Source organism: Nomia melanderi, chromosome 8, assembly GCF_051020985.1.
Source record: "Nomia melanderi isolate GNS246 chromosome 8, iyNomMela1, whole genome shotgun sequence".
Classification (NCBI taxonomy): Eukaryota; Metazoa; Arthropoda; class Insecta; order Hymenoptera; family Halictidae; genus Nomia; species Nomia melanderi.
The window spans coordinates 14,673,326-14,693,908 of NC_135006.1; the positions used below are offsets into that span (position 1 = coordinate 14,673,326).

Genomic DNA, 20,583 nt, shown 5'->3' on the forward strand with positions numbered 1-20,583 from the left:
TATTTCATCATATTTATAGTGTAACTATTTTCGTTCATGGAAATTAGATTATTAAAACCTGAATAAACGTATATTAAGGTATGTAAGTGAATATAAAGTAATGTCATTGTAATATTATAAACAATTATTCTGAAGACAGTTGCTATATTTAAATTATAATATTTAAACTTAACATTGTTTTCATGTCACATAGTATTTACTATGTTATCCATAACACAGAGCGACATTAGCGTCGCTTGGGAATGAACATTAAAGCTTGTGGATACATCCAGACAGGGTTGTCGAACTAATGAGAGTTCGCGTGCTTCATAGTGACTTTCCCCTCACGGAAAGTTCTGCATTCAAGTTTTGATAGAAATGCTCCAAAGTGTCGAAGTCGATACACAACTGTTATATAAATTTGATTAAGAAGCGATATTTGTGATTGTTCAAAACTAAACACGTAAGACGAAATTTAAAATGTTAAAAAATTTAGATACGCATCATATTACAATCTATAGCTTGTATTCCAAGAAGAATAATTGTAATTATTAGGTTACTAAACGTACATTCATTGACATGTATACACACTCATAATATACAATGTATTTGACGTATAACAATATTTATCCAACCATATTCAACTTTTTCTATACGTGATTTTTATAGAAATAATGATTTCTTTGTATTAAGAAATAATGTTGTGTTATATTTGTATAATTACAAATTGCAAATTAAACTTGTGATTTTCAGAAACATGGCTCATGAAGCTAAACCAAGTTTCTTCCCACATTTATTTGCTCCTGAAGCAGTTGCTGTCGCCAATCTAGAAGAAAGAACAGAGTGCAGTGATTTCAATGTACGCTGGACGGATTGTTTGGCAGCATATGGAATATATAATGGAAAAAAGAAATGCCAAGATTTCTATGATGATGTGGTAGAATGCAATACGGCAAGAAAACGACTATTACGAATGAATTTAATGATGAAAGAACGCTTGGAACAACAAAAAAAGAAAGGAAGAGAATATATATCACTTCCTCGCAAAGATTTACTTTGAATTGTTTATTTAAAATCCATCATTACATTTTAAAATAATTCATAGAGGAGCGTATGTAATATATTACACAATGTATGGAAAGGGTGCATTAAATTATACTGTTAGAAAATATGTATAATTGTATTTCTTTTTAATTTTGCGTGCTTTAACCTTAAATATTCATGTACTCAGCCAGTAGTCGGTAAAAATTAAAAATGTTTCCGTCTAATCTCTGAATGCTGACAATCCTAAGTCAATGAGATGTGAAAAATGATGTTAGGGTAACGTAAATATTTCAAGTAGACTGTCGCTAGATGGCAGGAATATGTTAAATGAAAGAGTGAATGGTATAACACAGGTCGTATGAAGTAGCTTGGCGGGCAGGCGAGTATACGAGCGACAGAAAAAGATACGCTAGCACGACGGTAGGTTGCCGACTTGTTAGGCCGGAAGGCGGGCGCACCTGTCTGTCATCAGCGCCGACTGTCAATCTTACTGACGCTGGCGCACACGACACAAGAACCCGCCGCATTCGTAGTGTTTATCTGTCAGAAGAAACAAGAAATTAATTACAGCAGGAAGCAATTCAGACGGAAAAACGTAGTGTGAACGAACAAAACGCAAGAAAACTACACAGAGATACGCCGGTGAGTTGTCGAACAACGAATCATCGAGTCTGAGAAGAAAACGCGTGAAGGAAAAGAAGCCGCGAAATCTCACCGTGTTATAATTATACAACGATGTGGAGACAGTGTTGCAACTTTTAGTGTTGCTCTTTATTCATCGTTCGTACGTTCGCCTCGACATATTCGTAACCAGTGAAAATCGAATCGGTTAGTTTGTTTGGCGCGAACGTTGCAAATTTCATGATCGTGCATTTCTTCCGTCGCGTTGGTGTAAGCATCTCCACAAAATTGTCGGTCGAAGTTCGTATATTTTTCTCTTTCTCTCTCACTCTCTCTGTTTTTCTCTCTTTTTCTCTCCCTCTCTCCTTCTACCGATTTTTCTCTCTCTCCCTCTTTCTCTCTTTCTCTCTTGCTCTCTCTCTGTCTCTTTCTCTCTCTCTCTCTCTCTCTCGTTCGCTTTTCATAGTTGTAACGCTTCAGAACTATGATTGCTACACGTGCCGGGTAATTTTTAATCACGATAGGAGCAGTGTACTTTCGTGTGTTTAACAGGGTTTTTTCTGTTTGACAGTTGTGCGAGTATTGAATAAACATATCTAATCTACGGGGATATTATTGCTCCGAGTGTGTATAGAACCCTCGCTTTGATTTCATCACTATGGACCATCGCATTGGTAAGTTGAAAATTTTAATCGTACAATTCGTGCATTTATAACATAAAATCGCGATGCGGGTCTTACGGTTTCGATATAATACGGAAAGATTCTGGAAGATATTTGATATTTGTAGTAGATCGAAAATTGTATCGTGGGACGCCATCATCTATGATGGTACAGCGCGTGGCTACCGAGTCAACACGCAGTCAGCGAGCCAGCTATCTGGTGAGGCACGTGGTGGCGCGGTACGGCGCGGACTTGGTTACTTGCACGGGGTTCACTAGTCTTGTCCCACGGAATCCGCTCCTCGTTATAATTACCAACTGTCATTCTGCTTTTTCCGTCGTGCCTTCCATGCTTGCTTGCTTGTCTGCCTGCCTGCCCGCTTGCCTGCCGGCCTACCGGCTGGCCACCGACTCGGTCGTTTTGCGTGCACGCGTACTTATCATACGTGAACGAATATGTTTACACGTGCGCGTTTGTTCCACCGCCGTTGTGACTACTGCTAGCTTGCAATAGTAACATCCACCTACTCCATAGAATTTGTTTTTCTCGTCGCAAAAGACGCATTTCATAAATGGCAAATTTCTCGATTCGTCGAGACGAATATGAGGTTACACAATGAAATCGGTGTTCCGATATGCATAACTTCTTATCTTTTCAATATTACCGAAGAATTTTTATTCATGTTGTCTTATTGCTCAAATTAAATCAACGTTTGCTACAGTAAGGTACGATATAATTTCATTATTTTTTCTTTTTTCGCCGATCGATCGAAATCGATGGAACATTTGTTTCGAATTGACGTCCGAACGTATGAAAAGATGTATGCGTTCGAAAATAGTACGTTTTTTTTTAGCTAGTAAATAGTCGTATTGTTACAGCTTGAAATCTTCAAGCAATTGATACTTGAATGCCGTTCGCGTTAATGGCCGCGACAAATCGCAGAATAACTAACTCGTTAAGAGGAATTATGTCAATGGGTCTGTTCAGTTTCTCGATGAAAATGTTAAGCATTTATAAAAGTGCATAAACGCTTCGAATATATTCGTGTCGTATTCGTATTACGCTTACGTAACAGACGAGATAAAGATTTAACGGAAGTACGCAAATGTTTGTCCGTTGGTTGTGTTTCACAAAGTCGCAGTCTTACCACCGAATATTTTGGCAGTTGTATATTATAGATAATATCTACTACCGGGCGTAAAAAATGCGATCGGGAGCGCAATCTGTCTTCGTACGTACTGCGCATTGTTTACGTTACAAATTGTAACATAAAACCGCAAAATAGTTGACATTGAATGTAATTTACGACATTCTTGGAGTTATTGCCGCACAGAGGATGTGTGTTTATACTGATGCAGTGCCCGCGGACATCGTATGAATGAGAAAATGTTTAGTTGGAATAACAAGGGGGAAAATCAAGTTCGGATTAGAGTCCAAGATTAGCAACTCGGTAAATGGGTCGCGATACACGACGTTATCTAGCTTTGGTCAATGGCCAGTGAAACTCGTTTATAAAGACACGAGAGTATTGTGTAACACTCCTAATAATAGTAATAATAGTGTTACTAGTAAGAGCTCGTGTAATATCGGTAATATCGATTATCATCATCATCGTTGTCATCACCCTTCTTCTCCTTTTCATAGTTGCCATTGTCATCGTCATTGTCATTAATACGTTAAATATTGACAACCATTTTACATGTAACTCGCTTTACTTGATTTTGCGATTAGTAAAATCGTGTCGTAGAACGTTTAATGATTATCGAAAAATTTTGAATGTAATTTTTCGTGGCAGACTTGTTGATTGTTTATTAATTATTTGAATTACAATGCATAGACAACTGACTCCCTACTTTACGATATTGATTCAGGTGATGCGTATCATTTAGATGTCGATGAAAATATCTGTCACGATCGTAGGAAAAGGTGATCTCTGCTTAAGTAAACATGCTAATCGCGTTTCAATGAAAAAAAAATTAATCAGCACGCAATAAAAGATCGATGAGAAATAAGACGAGAAAAAGGAACGAAGGAATGCACTGGTAATAATGCGAAATGTATTCTGTAAAAGTAAAAAACGTCGAAGCGTGTCACTGTAATCTTTGCTTCGTTACGTAACCGATAGCAGCGAAGTCGTTCGTTCGACTCATCCCTACTTTCGACTACGTTCAGTTGCTTCCGACGGAATTTTCGATCTACCTCCTCACGAATCTATCCGGGCACGTCGTGAACGTGGTAACGCGACGATCGTAACGAAAAAGGCGGCAAAAGAGAAAGAAAACATTTTTCTTTTTTTTTTCGTCGATAGATGCATCATGTAATACGTACTTGTACGATGTGATATACGCATGTCACGGGGTTCGATGCACAGTTACATCAGCGCACGAGGGACACGAGACTCGTTAGTCGACAAGATGATGATTTTTAGCTGTAAACCTCCGCGTGTGATTCGATCGACCGAATCGCCGAGTGATTCGATGGTAGTGATTCGTAGTTGGTTAGCAAGAGAAGCTCTCGTGTCTCGTAGCGTCCTTATCTTAAGCCCTTTCTTTCTTTAGGTTATTTATTCGATATTTGAGGTTATCTTATTCATGACGCGGAACCGTAGAGGCTATCGTAGGTGGATGTAGATCGTGAAATAAATGACCAATAACTGGGATATTGGGAAATGAACGATACGGGTTGTGTCGCCTCGGACTGAAAAAATATCGAATCGGAGGGACGTGTGTGTATCGCACGAGGGGCGACGAAAATCTGGGGAAACCGAATGATCGAGAATCGGAATCGAGATGGGATTTCATAAAGGAAAATGACAGTCGAAAGGCGTGAACCTTTGTCGAAATTAAATGATTCTTGACACGAGCTGGCCACGAAGCAACGCGGGACACGGGCAGCTCAAAGACTGTAGCTAAAATCGTTCTATGCGCTGACCTACGAGGAATGTTCCTCCCCTCTTAATTCGATGTTTCTTTGCACACTGACGATTTGAAGCTTAGCTAGCTCTCTTTTGCTCCCGAAACACCCCTGCGAAAGATTCCGCAGTCGAGCCGCGCCGATTCGGTCGACTGCCTCTAGTCTCTAAGTGCTCTGGACTTTTAGATTTTCATTTTGTACATTTTTTTTCTTTCTTTCTTTTTTTTTTGCTTCGACTTCTAGACACGTGCTTAGACCTAAATCTCTTAACGGCACTACCGGACGGGTGGAAGTCAGTCCAAATATTTTGATTTTATGATCATTGAAGTTTAGACTTTTACAATATTGAGATTTCAGTTGAGCTGCACTTCAGTTTTGCTGTTACTGAATTTGTTCCAAATGAGTTTTCGCAGAAGTGTCTACTTTTTTAGTAATTGTAAAAGAGGAAATCAGAAATAATTCTGACCCATCTGGTAGTTCTAGTGTTAAATAAATTTTTTTAATATATATATATATGGATAGGATAATAGGTGCTTTGAATTCTAAGAAACATATTCTAATTTTTAAAGGAAATTATAAGTGCTTGGTAGTTCTAGCATAAGATTCAGCACACTATAGTATAAATGATCTTGCCCAGATTCTGCTCAATTAACCCTCATTCGTTCCGAAGGAACGAACCATTTTTTTGTCAAATGATCCCTTTAATGGTGCGATAAAGTTGAGTTTCTACCGAGGCCGCATTAATAAAAATGTTAGGCGTTAGCACCGGATAGCTAACGAGGAGTGCAAATTTGTTGATTGGTTGCAAGAACGATCCAGTGTTCGTTTAAACTGCTTAAGGAATCTAACGAATACTCGCCAAGTATTTAGAGACGTGTCGCTAAACGGTTTCGACGAGTTTCAAATGTCGTTGAACGATCTAATTAGAGTAGAGAAAGGATGTACCACGTTGATTGTATTCTTATAAACATTACGCTTCATAACATTAATATTTCCACGTTGTAACCTGCGAAAAATCGGAATGCTAAGCATCGTGGAAATATAAAATATAAAATCTACCGAGGTATACAATTTTTATCTACAATATACAAATTATACAAGACACAAGAGAATTTAAATTTAAAATTGTGCTCGAAACGGAAGATAATTTCACGGATAAGACCGTTACTGTCGACGATATCGCGTTTGTAACTTAAACAAACGTTTCGTCGGTTTTCATCTGATTTTTATTCTCACTCGAAGGTTCGTTCTTTCCACGCGTCCTATTCGTTGCTTTCGTCACTGCGCAACATCTTTCGACCTTTTTACGGATCGTCTTGACCGAGCATCGATCAAAATAAACAAGAAGGGCCCATGCCTGTTTTACACGTTACACGATACGAACAGAGGCAGGCGTGAAAGGTAAAACAATTGCCCCGTGTATCGAATAAAAAAATCAGGGGGTGGAAAGCAATGTCATCGTTCGAGAATCTTGGCGAATTAGAAATTGAAGTGATAAACATTCTGAAGTTTTTCTGACAATCCCTCGACTTTGTACTTCGTGCATTTCTGTTTGTCGTAAATATATACAATCCGCTGTCCAATGCAAACGAATGGAAATGAGCTTATTACTGACTCTACGATGGAAGCTAGGAATAAGGAAAGCACGGGGAATAAAGGGGGATGTAGCGTACGGTGGGGGCATCTTATCATGAACCGCGGACCTATCGAATCGCCTATCGAACCGAACGTAAAACATAGGTTTCGTTGATAAGATAAAAACGTAGCGTGTCAAATTATCGAAGGATCAGGAGCAGGCCGAAAGAAACATGGATTTATGGGGAAAAGATTATTTCTTTACTCGAGGGGAAGCTGAGCCGTTTTTGGCTCTCCGCTGGCATGCGCAGGTAGAAAGTAAAGAACTTTTCTGAATTTTCCTATCTGTTGCAACAGCGTGAAGCGTTGTTTGAACTTTCGCGCTATTCGTTAATCAGAATGATTTGAAACGCGCGCGTTTCTCTGTCTGGAATATTCTGGATTAACTGGTTATAGTATCTGAAGTCTGAAAACCCGCAATTTATATTTTAATAATTATTACAGATACAAATAATGAAGTCTCACGACGTAATACATTATTCAATTTACAATATTTGTGTATATATATGTATATAATTTATGGTCTATTATATTAATAATATTATATGTATGTATATACATGGAATGGAATGATATAAACATTATCGACAAAATATTGTTGCGTCCGCGAACGTGAAACGTGGTTTCAATTTATCTATAAATTCTATGTGAAGAAGAGATAGATATACTTTACAGAGTTACCTTTGTTCTGTCGGTGAAAATGTGTTCATCTTAATTGCACCTTTGAACTTGCCTATCTCCCAGGGTATTTTTAAATGGTAACTAGACAATTTTAGGGCGGTGACTGGGTTAAAACAGAAATACATAAAGACAGGAAACGTTTATTTCAAAACCGGCGAGTACGTGTAATCCCACACAGGGTGGTTTCACTGTTGTCGTCGAAAGCTGACGACAGAAGAGGATTGATTGCACTCGATGTCACGGAAAGAAACGAGCTCGGTGTTTCGCGCGAAGAGGTTATAATGAGGGACGCATTTCATGCTTTTACTAGCCGCTCGATCTTAATGTGCACGGTTTTTCCGTGCCTGGATTATACTTAATCTTTCGGTCTTATCTTTCCCGTTATCACACTCCCCTTGTATCGTCTTGCCTTCCACGGTATGGACGGGCATCGTTTCTTACGATGTACATCAACGCGCGTGATAAACTTATACTACTTCCGTTTCCCTTTTCACACGATCCGGCGGTGTTTCTCGAACAAACTTTAAGAAGATAACCTACCGAACCGTGCATGCACGTGCGCACCGAACAGCGATCTGGCGGGCTCGACGCCTTAACGGTCGCAGAGTTTCAAATTCGCGTTCAACGCGTTTCTCGAAACTTCAACTTCGAGACAACTCATGATCCGTCGATGACGAGAGCTTTTGCCCTTTTAAGTTATCGCATATCAGAACAAAGAACTTTCCATTTCTTTCTATAAAAACCCTAGTAAAGCGTATTAGTTAGGTTAGAATCTGAAACGTTACCGAATTTCAAATTTCCATTCAACACGTGTCTCGAAGCTTCAAACTCTAAAAACTCACAATCCGTTGGTACAAAAGCTTTCGTCCTTTTAGGTTACCGAAACAGAAAACTTTCCCCTCGTTCTTACGGAAACCCTACTAAAGTGTGTTAGGTTAGAATCGTCGCGAGAATTCGGAAGTACGATATCACGTAACATCTGAATATCGATGTTCCAACGATCCACACTCGCAAGGCTTATTCGCAATTTCGGCGAAGGAAGGGTCGAAAGTCGAATTGAAAATTCGAGATGCCGGGGCGAAGAGACAGCCGCTGTGCAATGCGTTTCCCGCCAAGAACCGGACTATCTGCTGGAGAGGGAGAAGGAACGAAGGAGAGAGGGAGTGAGCTATCGTTATCGTTACTAGGACAACGGGCCAACGGGTCTCGGCGTGACGATCAAGTCTAAATGGCGGTGAAGACGTGGAGGGGAGGCAGACTGCGCGCGCGAGGGAGAGAAAGAGAGAGTGAGAATGAGCGAGGAAGAGGGGGAGGAAGAGAGAAAATGGCCAGGCAGCCTTCTAAGCGGGAAGTGGACTCACGCGGGCTGACGCGCTCGCGCGCAAATCCTCCGTCTCTGTTGGACACCTATGCGCTCATTCTGATGTTTGCCTCCTCCTCGTTTTCTTGTTCTTCTTGTCAGAGCTCTGTCAAGCCGGCTTCCGAACATGGTTGGCTCAGTCGCGTCTCGAACGTTGTGCGATGGACTTCGGCCGGTTTTCGAACGTAAACGCGAATGACAAACGACACGCTCTCGTCTGCTCTTCCATCGGTTTCCAGTCGCCGCGGATGCCTAGAAGTGAACCGAGTGTGACCGTCGTCGAAAAGAGGGACGCCGTTCCTCGTGTTCGCTTTCCCTGTCTCGCGATGTACTTAATCGAGCCGCGCGCGTAACAGATGAGAGATCCCGGGATAGCGAGGAAAGTGGAAGGTTGCATCCGTTTTTATTCTCTCGTCCCGAGGAAGCGGAGAATTCGAGGGGACGAAGACGGCGTTCGTCGGATGCGGTCGCTTCGGTCGGCGTCGAGACGTCGTTGGTGTCGATGTTGCTTTCCGTGCGGATGCTGGGGGTGAGACTGCACCAGCGATCGCCCAGAGGACAAGGGAACAGTTAAGATCGAATATTCGATGCCTGAAGTCTCCGTTGCCACGTGGTCTACAGGCAGCAACGTGTGAAACGTGAATCACAAGGAACAAGGAAAGAGAAACGTAACCGTGACGATAAAACAAAAGCTAGCTTTTTTTTCCTCTTTTTTTTTATATAAGCGTCATGAGACAGACGTTGCGATGATACGAGCGATCGAAAATGTACCGTGCGACGATCGGGGAACACGTGCAGCTGTAAATAAAATGTGGAAACGCGGTAAGATCCGTTATCGAAACGTTTGGATGGTTCGCTGAGGCGTTACGTCGTCTCGTGTTTCACCGTTTCACGTTTGAACGCCTCACGCCTTGAGTCTTGCGTATTCGAGGGTACGATAAGAGTGTCATGCTACCACCGGCGGCTATGCATTTGGAACAAAAGTCCGGTGCCGAGAAGATAACAGGTACACAAGAACAGTGTCAAGACCAGTATTGTAGTCCCTATTGTCATAATCAGCATCGCCATCATCGGCGTCCACTGAAGGAGGAAGATTATCATTGCCGCCGGCGTCGTCATCACCGTAACAATAATCATCGGCAGCATCATCATCACCATCACCACCATTATCATCATCACCATCATCGCCATAAACATCATCAGCATAGTCAGACCGATCGTCAGCGACAGCGTCGTCGCAGTCATTCGCGAAACCGTCGCATCGTATCGACGTTGCCCTCGTTAACGATTCCGTGTAACGATAATTCATCTTCGCCCCAACATATAAACATGTTTGCAACAGGTAAGGACGACGACGACGTCTTGCCACCACCACCACCACCACCACCGCTATCGCTATCACCGACACCACTACTATTATCATTATCCCACCACCACCACCGCCACCACCACTACTATTGCTATCACTACCAGCGCTACTACTGCTGCTACTGTTACTATTTGTATTACTACGATGACAACGACCAGGCAACGATCTTTTCAAATATGCCTCGTCGAAACAATTCTAAATGACGAATTTGTTTGGAGATCAATGAATTCTTTGCAGAAATATTATTTTGCAATTTTTTTTTTTTTTACATTTTCACGTTTATTTCGTGGTGTACGGTTTCGAGAACCACCGATGTGAATTTGTGTTATTAACGATTGAGATTGTTGAAACCTTCCCTTTCTACTAAAGATAAAATGTATAATTGCCTTTGGGATCAAGCGTCCACGGCTAACTTGGCGTAGAGAATCATACCTGTTGCGCAACTGGCGCCCATGTCCTCTTTTAACGCGTCTCGCCTTCTTCCTCTCGTGCCTCGAATGCGTTGCTTATTTCCGCGAAGCGTAAAAGAAACGTTGGAAACTTTCTTCGTTTATTATACAGTTCGCATCGGCCCCCTTTGAACCCTATTAACTTCTAACGCCGACAGCGTGCCACTCGAGCACGGCGGATTCCTGCGCTAAAGGAACGAAGTATTGTGATTTGCAGTTGAATGTCGTCTAATTTCGTGTATCGTTAACAACGCTATCTTCTAAATCTCATCTAACAGTTTCGCTTTCGAATCAATCGTGTGTTACATAATCATGGAAAGCCCGAACATCCGAGTTACTGTAAGCTCTAGTCGATGAAATATTCGAGTAAACGGAGTTAATACAATAACGGGGGAATTTTAGCCGTAAAGTTGTGACGAAAGACAGTTGCAATTGTCAAATCGAGAAGAAGTCACGGAAAAACGGTTGCCCGACCACGTTTACGTATCTATCTTCGACACCACGTGGTACGTGTAGTACTTTGCATCTCGTGTCTCGAGTCTCGTGTTTCTCGCGTGTTCAACCACGATGTTTCCTACGATAAAAAGCGGAATAACGAGAAAATACGAAAAGGAGCGGGACAAAAAGAGACTGAGCTTGCCCACGTTTGCGCAGATACGGTTAAACACTTATTTTTCACGCGTTCGAATACAACCGAAAGATTCCCTGTCGGTATGGCTGTGAACCCCGTGGTGCGATTCCAATGGAAGGACACACGAATCGCTTGACGTCGATTTGACACGTGTTCTCGGAAATCGAAGAAAACTTTTACTCGGAACACGTGGAGGAAATCTGTTGCACAGGAGTGAAACGAATCGCGAATTAATAGCAGAACCATCGAGTAGTCGAATTGACTTTCTTTAATTCTTTTTATAGAGACTTTCTGCGTGTGTCCATTGAGGTCTCGATTAATTTATAATTAGATCGGGGATCTTGCAAGTTCAGATTCTTCGGGATATGCTTGAATCGCGATGGAAAATAGTTTTTAAAAAGGAAAGGAATATTTAAAGAAGCATTACGTTTCGAATATTTTTTAAAAAAACTATCACGCTAAAGACGGCAATGCGTCACGATATTATTTTGATTGTCTACGTTGCATCAGTTCCCATTCCAGAATAACCGACGGTTTTCGAAATTTCGCTATTGGAGTAAACTCGACTAAGTGACACATGTAAAATTCGCGTGGCCACATATGTGCAGATATTTACGTCTAACGTACGTAATCGATGTATTCAATGCAAAATACGCGAGGCGTTGCATACGCAAATAGATGCCACGGAGGTTAATCGTGTCGGACTTCTTTCATTTTTTTTTTCTACCTTTTTGTTATATCTATATAACGCCGATGCGTTCACAAAAAGCTCAAGGAGACCGTTAAATTCAGATTTCTCGAGCGGTCGCTTTCCCCTTTTCTGCCCAATGAAAATCGCTAGCGGTGCAAAGGTGTCAAAGCGGCGACTGAAATAAGTTCAGTCGCAACCATGGAAATGTTTATAAATCTACTAAATAATCATTTCCGATCGATTCGAAAATAACATTCCACTATTACGCGAAACCGATAAAAACAAAGAAACCATCGAAGTATACGAACGTGTTCGTATTACGACGCAACTCACAATTGTGATACAAAGCAAAGAAACGTCATAGGCAGGGATGAGTTGTGGTTCGTAGGTCGTAGATCAGAAGTTGTGGGTCGACGACGAAAAGTATAAAAATCGAGAGTCTTCGTAGTATTTTCAATCATGGCGAGGACGCTACTAATTAACGTCCGTTGCGCTACGCTGATCTTTTGGAAATCATCCAAACGTGTTACGGGTCACCGACTGTCGGGCTAGCAAGGTGTACTTTTACGGATGGTAAATACATTTGGCGTGATTGAGCAGAGATCCTCCTACGAACGGTTCTTATTCTTCATTAGCGGTTCGAAAATAGGAGATTCTTGGATACGACGATCGTGTTATAAATATACAATGTTAACCTGGCAATCCATTGTAGTAAAAATTACTGAATCATTGGAAGACGGTAACGTTCGCGCCTCCTTGAAGATCGTATCGATTCGATTAACAAAGCAAGGTGAAGATTATTTGTCGGATAAGAGGCGCTGTTAGAGTATAGACGATGCACTCGTAAACTTGCTGGCAGCTCATTATATATTTAGCTCAATGGAGGAAGTGTACCGACCATAGCTAAGGTAACATCGCCGTGTTCTTTTGTCTGGTTACCCGTGTTCGTTTCATCGTGTCGATAATGTTACGTACAGTTCTTTGCATTGCTGTACGATGCTTCTATCGCATTCGACGTCGCTGCAATCACCGCCGTGACACATAGTTTTCGTCTAGTCGCGACGAGCTTGGTACCTAATTTTGTACCGTCGGGTTACTGGACCTTACGTAACTACAAACTCAAGTGCTAAGATTAGTCGACAGTACGAACTAACCAGAACCGCCGATTTATTCTTCAAAGATATAATTTTACAATAAGATTAAAGCTTTTTGTCGTCGCTGTCGTTGTCGTTGTCGTCGTCATCGTCGTCGTCGTCGTCGTCGTTATCGTTGCATTACTGAAGGAATCGAAGTATAATCGAATGAAATAATGAATTTAGGATGAATCACGGGTGTAATATACATAATCCTCCCACGAGGCGAGTTATTCTCGAAGAATAACGACAAATATAGCCGACTCGAATATATTTGAATAAAAACTATAACTAATTCGACAATTCGATGGGTTCTCAGTTTCATCTTATCTCTCTACGGTTGTTGTAGTTCTATCTTCGTTTGTAATATTCTTCGCCGATGTACTCGTTGAATAGTCGATAATTGTTTTGCTGTGTACGAACAGGGGGGAAACATTCCGCGCTAAGCGGAAAAATATGTGTCGTTAATAGTGACTTCGCAAGGTTATAGCACGCATACGTACCTATTACTTTAAAAACTACTCGAGACACATAAATGAATTTCAATGTTCCATATGAGTGCGTAAATGTACACGTATTTTAAGATCATTATTGCTGTTTCAGCGAGAGAACGTTTCCCTTCGTCGAGTAGCACGGACGACGACCAAAGCGGATCCGACACGGAACAGGATTCGAACACGCTGCGCGGTAAAGTTCATTCTGGAGTCCTTCACCACTCGAGTACGCATTCTGTAAGAAAACGCCGAGGTAACTTACCAAAGCACTCGGTAAAAATTCTGAAGCGATGGCTTTACGAACACAGATACAATGCTTATCCGAGCGACAGCGAGAAGTTGACGTTGAGTCAAGAAGCAAATCTCACGGTGTTGCAGGTCAGTAGTATTGTTACCGAATGCCTTCTTCGAATCATCGTCGTCACTTTGTGTTGATCGGTACAGCGTGTTCCCCGAAGATCAACGGGCACAGTGTACACACTTGATATTTCTCGAATAATTACCGAACGTTTCTACCGTAGGTGTGCAATTGGTTCATAAACGCTAGGCGACGAATCTTACCTGAAATGATACGAAGGGAGGGACACGACCCTCTCCAGTACACGATCTCACGTCGTGGGAAAAAAATGCCTGCCGGCAGTCATCAGCAGTCGTCCAATCTTGGCTCGAGAAACAATCAAAATTGGGATGCGTTGGCTGGTATGAGTGCACCGAAACGTAGCAGGGATCACGACTACGAAGATCCTGCTGGATTAATGTATCGGTTCGTGGCAATTATTTATTGCAACGGTGAAATTGACGATTAAAGTAGCATTTCAATGGTAATTGATTTCTTTCTCTTTTAGGAGCGAGGAGGACAGCCCGAACGATTACGAGAGTAGTTCTCATAGCGAAGAAGAACGTCCAACGACACAGTGGCCTAGCGTAATAGTTTATCCTTACTCGGAGACGAAAATCGAGCAGAACGTTGCTCAACTTGGTGCTTACGAGGAAACGATCACCCATCCTGCGCGACGAGGGTACAATTTATTGAGAGTGCGCCAAATGGCTATCACTCGGTTTCACTTGATTTCATTTTCATTGCTGTACGACGATCAGCTAAATGAAACCGGGGTTCTTTCGCTTTTTCCAGAGACGACGATGAATCTTCGATGAGAAACGAAGCGCCGTATTGGAGCGCGCCCAGACAACATCTTATTCAAACTCCTGACGTGCAGCATGAAACGGAAGTATACAGCACGCATAATGCTCATAGTCCACATACGGATGAGACTCCGCCGCCGACACCGCCAGAGGAAGATAAAGACAAGTTTAAGTGTCTTTACTTACTGGTCGAAGCAGCTGTCGCCGTACGACAGCAGGAAAAGGAACGCGAGGGAGCCGTGCCGGTTTAACGAGAGCAGAGCACATCGATATTGCTGCTCGTGTTGTCATTCGTATCGACAATTTTTTATCTTCCAGTTCCATCATCCTACGGAGTGGGTATACACAGCATACTTTTGTCGCTTTGTCAACGCGTACACGACAATTTTTCGAGTTTCGTCCGAGATGACAGTCTTTCCGGTGTTCCTCTGTTGATGATCAGCCACACGCATTTTCGAAATACATGTGTCTATCGGGTAGAAAACTGATCGTGATCCGCGGCGATCGTTGCCTTAACTTTTACGACACGAGTTTCTACTTGCAATGCGGCCGAAGGAAATATCTCAAGAAAGACTCTCTCGAGGCTCGAAGAATAACTAGAGATAATCTACGAAAGATAACCAAACGTTTTCTCAACTCTTACATAACGGTGTTCTCGAAATGTGTTGTGATTTATGGAGGTGTACTCTGCTTAAAATTCGCGTGAACGAGAAATTATTTCAAAGACAATTTGCTGCAATATTTCAGTATTCGAATCGGGCCACCCCCGAAGTTGAAGCTTCCTTTGTAAACCGAGAGTAAATTCAATAATGTAGAAGGAAGGATTGCCAGATTCCTTCCAGAGGCACTAACTGTTATCTACAGGTTTCTGTAAAATTGAATTGTTGAGTACACTCTCTCTCGTGCGAGAATTCCTCGCATGGAACGATCCACGCGACTAATAAGGATGTTTTATTTCCTATTTTGCAACGCTTCTGTCTGTATTTATGCGAGATAAGCGTATTGGATGGACGGCAAACAAGTGCCAAAATTTTACATCGTAGTGACAAATTGAGTGTAACTGAGAAGACATTAATTCAGACATCAGTTTACATGTTCGTAAATCTTTTTTTTTCCGCGCGTCGACTATTTCGTTATATTTCGTAAAATCATCAAGTCGCCATATATTATATAACTTTGGTAACAATGCGAATTTCTGTTTCTTTCGATATTCAGTGGAAGAAAGGGAGAACGACGGGAGAAATAAATCGCATTAAGTATCATTACTACGAACTGAAATGAATTTTCAGAATTCACACGGGACCGTCTGCGTCTGTTGGAAACCTTTATCTTATATGCTGCCATAGCTTTTGGTAGAACATGTGATTGATTCCGTATAATTATTCAGTTTAGGAACACATACAGTGTACATGCTTCGAGTCGATTTCCGATTATATTTTCACGATATCTTTTCAAGGAATTAACATAGGAACTAGCCAAAGAGAACATTGAAAGCATTTCTTGCATCCTGTGTGTTTTTGTCAATTTAGTACTTTTATTTCTGTTACTGTTATCGCTACTACTATTGATACTATTTCTATTACTACTACTTCTGCTGCTGCTGCTGCTACTCTGCTGCTGCTGCTGCTACTATTATTTCTACTAATACAACTAACACTCATCACCACCATCACCGCTGTTATTATTAACATTAGTAATATTGTTACCAATATTATCAATATTAGTATCAATATTGCTATTAATATTACCATCACGACTAAATACCGCAGCCATGCCGCTGATACTCTTCACTACTGTTACTATTAACCACAAATACGATTGCTGTCGCCAACTGATACTATCGTCATCATTAACATTATTATCATTAGTATTCGGTTCCTCTTCTTTTTCTTTTTGCCAGGATTAGCGAGTAGATGTAGATTATTTACGATTGCGTGTGCTCTCCTGTCCACGTTTCAAGGTAGCACAGTACTTAACGCGATAAGTAGTTACATTACTTGATTTGTTTTTAACACTCTGTCCTTTTCTCTCCGTTTTTTTTTTATCGTTACCGTTAAATTACGAACTAATTAACAGCAGTTGGAACCTTTATTGCGTTTACCTTCGCATTTATGTTAGACGTATAAGACTGCTCGAGAAGAGATTCGTTGATTCTTTTGACACGTCCGCGTACGATTGATACATGTCTCTCCCTTTCCTCCCTGATGCGGTTATGAGCTAACGTTGCGACAACGCCACTGATTAGCCATTTTTTTTGATTGCGCGTTAATCGCATTGCTTCCGTGAAGAGAAAAAGAGATCGTTGATTTTTTTTCGATATAGGCGGTATGTGAGACACGTAAGCCAATCGTGTGTGTTAATTATATCTCAAGTATATATAAAGTAAGTCGAATACAAGCGCGCGTGCCTGTTTAAGAGATACGTGTATAGACAATAAGTACGTATACGTATACATATGTATATATATATATATGTATATATACATCTATATATAAATATACATATATATATATATATATATAGATTTATATGGATACAGTCGAACCGGCGGTTCATACACGGTATATTATACAATTTCGAATATCGAATCTCGATTTTCGAAAGCAGTTCGTTGATTGAAGATCAATATCGTGATGCATGATCACGCATAGAGAAAATCATTGGTACAAACGCCAAAGACTTAACTGTTAGTTCTACTCATCATTAAGTTGTTCAAATATATTCAAAACAGAGGGGTGTCCTCTTTGTCGAAAAACATAGCTAGTAAATGTGTTTGTTGTGTGTTCGAGCGTTTAAAAGGAAAAAAAAGCATTCACTAAAGGTGTAGTTTATGTAGAGGGAGGGGGAATGGAAAAATAACAAACGAAGAGGAAAGAGAGAAGAAATAAGTTTGAGAGAGAGAGAGAGAAAGAGAGCGAGAGAAAGAGAGAGAAAGGAAGAAGAAGAACGCAGAAAGCGTTGGAACAATCGTGCCTATCGAAACTTTAGGTTACCGCGTTCTTTGTATGTATACTGTGAAAGTGCGAATGCAGACGCGAGCGTGAATCGATGCGAACGTTCAACGTATGTACACTATCAGAGTACCAGTACCTTCGTTGATCATGAATCTACACAAAGTGTATGTGTACGTATTTATACATATCTATATATACACCTTCATACATATATATATATATGTATATATATACATATACGCACGCGTCGATGCGCGAGCTAGATTTAAACCGTGTTCAAAAGAAACAAAGTTCTTCGATGTACAAAATACGATTCAAGTTTATTTTTAAATCGCGATAATCCTTATGGTTGCCGTTATGGGACCGCCTCGTTAGGAACTTGTTAGGGAATTACTTTGTATTAGGTTAAGAATAGATCTCTCTCCGACGTCAGGTAAGCAGTCCACGAAATACCGATTCTTCTTCGTCGACAGAACTAATCGTTCGCGCGAAGAATCCCGTGGATAATAACGAGGATGATGACGAAGACGAAAACGGCGAAAAACTAAAGAAGAAAAAAAAAAGAAAAAAAAAATGAGAATAGATTATGTGCCAAGATCGAGTAGCGAGAAATGGTCGTTGCATTAAGCGATTCCAACCTTCACCAGTGTGTTCGAAGCTCGAGTACACTGACAGACGGGACTGTGTTACTGTCGATCGACGCTAGAACTGTCTTACAGCTCGAACCGATCTCTTGTTATTCTCCTCCGAGGATTACAAGGGTGCATTTATCGAGATTTCGATCGACTTGTATTTTCGAATGCGCGCTAACGAAATCGAATGATTCCTCGTTCTATCATTCGAAGAACCGTGAAAGAAGAAACCCGAGATGATAGATCGTTTCGGCACGTCCGGTGGTTCTAGCGTTGAGATCTCTGTCCCGCCCACTTGCATCCTAAACAATGTTTGCATGCAGAGTCGCAGACTGTTGCTCGCGTGATTGAACGTTACTCGAAGCATCGAATTTCCAAAGTTCCTAAATCTTTCCGCAGCATTGAATAGACGCGCAGGGTCGTAAAAGTTTCAACGAACGTAACATGCAACGGCCGTTGCTCCGCTCGCAGTCGCGGCACGGAAAACAGTGACAAGCAATAACAGTGCCTTGCTCGGACGTCTCACGAATGCGTACCGAATAGTTGATATTTTACGAAAGTGTGTTAAAACGATCGCCGAATTCGTCGAATTATATTTCTAACGTGTACACTATTTTAAAGAATGAAGAAGAATACGAAGAAGAAGTGAAGATGAAGAAGAAGAAGAGAAAAAAAAAAGAGAACGGTGAAAAGCAAAAAGGGAAGACATATCGTTCGCGTCCTCGTTTTTAGGAGTCCTTTTTTCTTTTTGTTTTGTTTGAAACTAATGGAAAAGTTGTATCGGTTGAAATATATATGGACATAAAATAATACGTTTGATACTACTGTCGTGGCGATGCGCACTGTGTCTGAACGGTCGGCGGAGTTTACAGCGAACGGGCACCTTCGTTGCGAAGCGGGGCGGCTAATTGGAAAAAGGAAGCATCGGCTCGAAATTATACAAATATATTTCTTCCACAAATAAAAACCAGACAACGATTCCTCTAAATCAGCATTTATTAAGAGAATATTGGTAGGTGGAGAGGGGTGTATATTTAGTGTGCCTGTATGAGAGAATGACGGGATCTCTACGGAGGCAGAGAGAGAAAGAGAAAGAAAGAAAAAGAGAGAGAGAGAAAAAAGGGGAGAGCATGCGTGTGCGTGTGTAGGAACGAAAGGGGTGCAAGGAAGAAAGAGTAACAAAGGGGAAAAAACGGAGGAAGGTTACGAACAGTAGGGAAATGCGTGTGCAGTACAGATTATTATTTAGCGTTTCTATCATTTATAAAATGTTTGAATATTTTCTGACGGTATTGTTCACTGGCCGCTACGAATTCGAATATCTGTTTCGAAGTATTCTCGGTTTCGCTGCCGGATCGCCCACACGGAGAGATATGCGTGTAATTACGGTAACGAAGCGAGATGCCAAACGAGAAATTCTAAAGGAACGAACTATATATATATATATATATGTGTATTGAATGGGTACAGTAAAGGAAATTGAACGTTACTCGGTAGACGTGTAGAAACTCAACTATTTTTTTGGTTTGAACGAGCTTTTTCGTCGGTTTATTTTGTTGAAGGAAAACAACGGGATCGATATCAATCCCGCGCTACGGTCCTCACCTTTTTATCGATTGTTGTATACTTTTAAATGCTTCAGTGCTTTGTTCCAACATCCTGCAAGTGTGTACGTTTCTTCTTTTTTTTTTTTTTTTAATTAAATTGTTGCAAGTTACATGATACAAAGAGAATTCTGATTACCGGCGATCCCATCGGAGACGACGTCGTCGCAGTAATGTTAAGACCCGAACGAGACGAAATACTCTTTAAGTTGACTCGCGCGTATCAGGTGCCATAAGAGATCGTTTTGTAAAGCGCAGCGCGTTGACCGGTTGTCCTACGGTCTCTTTCACGATCTCGTGCTCGATCGAGTTGCCTTGTCGTCGGTGATTTGTTAGAGGAGTTTCGTAGGAAAATTGACTGACAATAGGGAAGCAGTATTTAATTTATGCCTGAAACGAGAGCGAATCGCGTTCGGATTCGCCGAATTCTCGGCGCGAGTCTGACACGATATCGTAGGACAACCGAGTCAATCGGATATCGAGCGGATATTCATTAGCAAGTAATTCCATTTCACGGGGCCGTGTTACGTTTTGGACGTGGAAGTTCGTGTTTTTTTTTTTTTTTTTCTCTCATCTGTTTTCCCCCCA

General features: G+C 41.2%; 1 protein-coding gene and 1 long non-coding RNA gene across 5 annotated transcripts; one reads left to right on the forward strand and one right to left on the reverse strand.

Moving 5' to 3' along the window:
• Positions 1-999: 999 nt before the first annotated feature.
• LOC143174786 (uncharacterized) lies at positions 1,000-3,001 on the reverse strand. The gene is made up of 2 exons (XR_012999126.1): positions 2,621-3,001; positions 1,000-1,563 (listed from the first exon to the last, which is right to left on the reverse strand). It is a non-coding gene; the product is annotated as an uncharacterized LOC143174786 (long non-coding RNA).
• Positions 1,514-19,203, forward strand: LOC116423852 (uncharacterized). Of its 4 annotated transcripts, none has more exons than XM_031969528.2 (6): positions 1,514-1,665; positions 2,216-2,318; positions 13,772-14,040; positions 14,184-14,425; positions 14,508-14,681; positions 14,795-19,203. In XM_031969528.2, the coding sequence occupies exons 2-6, from the start codon at positions 2,303-2,305 to the stop codon at positions 15,054-15,056; spliced, it is 963 nt and encodes a 320-aa protein (XP_031825388.1). In that variant the 5' UTR covers positions 1,514-1,665; positions 2,216-2,302; the 3' UTR covers positions 15,057-19,203. The 4 variants fall into 4 exon arrangements, with proteins under 4 accessions (XP_031825388.1, XP_031825389.1, XP_031825387.1 ...); XM_031969529.2 differs by lacking the exon at positions 1,514-1,665 and adding an exon at positions 2,058-2,148; XM_031969527.2 differs by lacking the exons at positions 1,514-1,665; positions 2,216-2,318 and adding an exon at positions 8,821-9,901.
• The last annotated feature ends 1,380 nt before the right edge of the window (positions 19,204-20,583 follow it).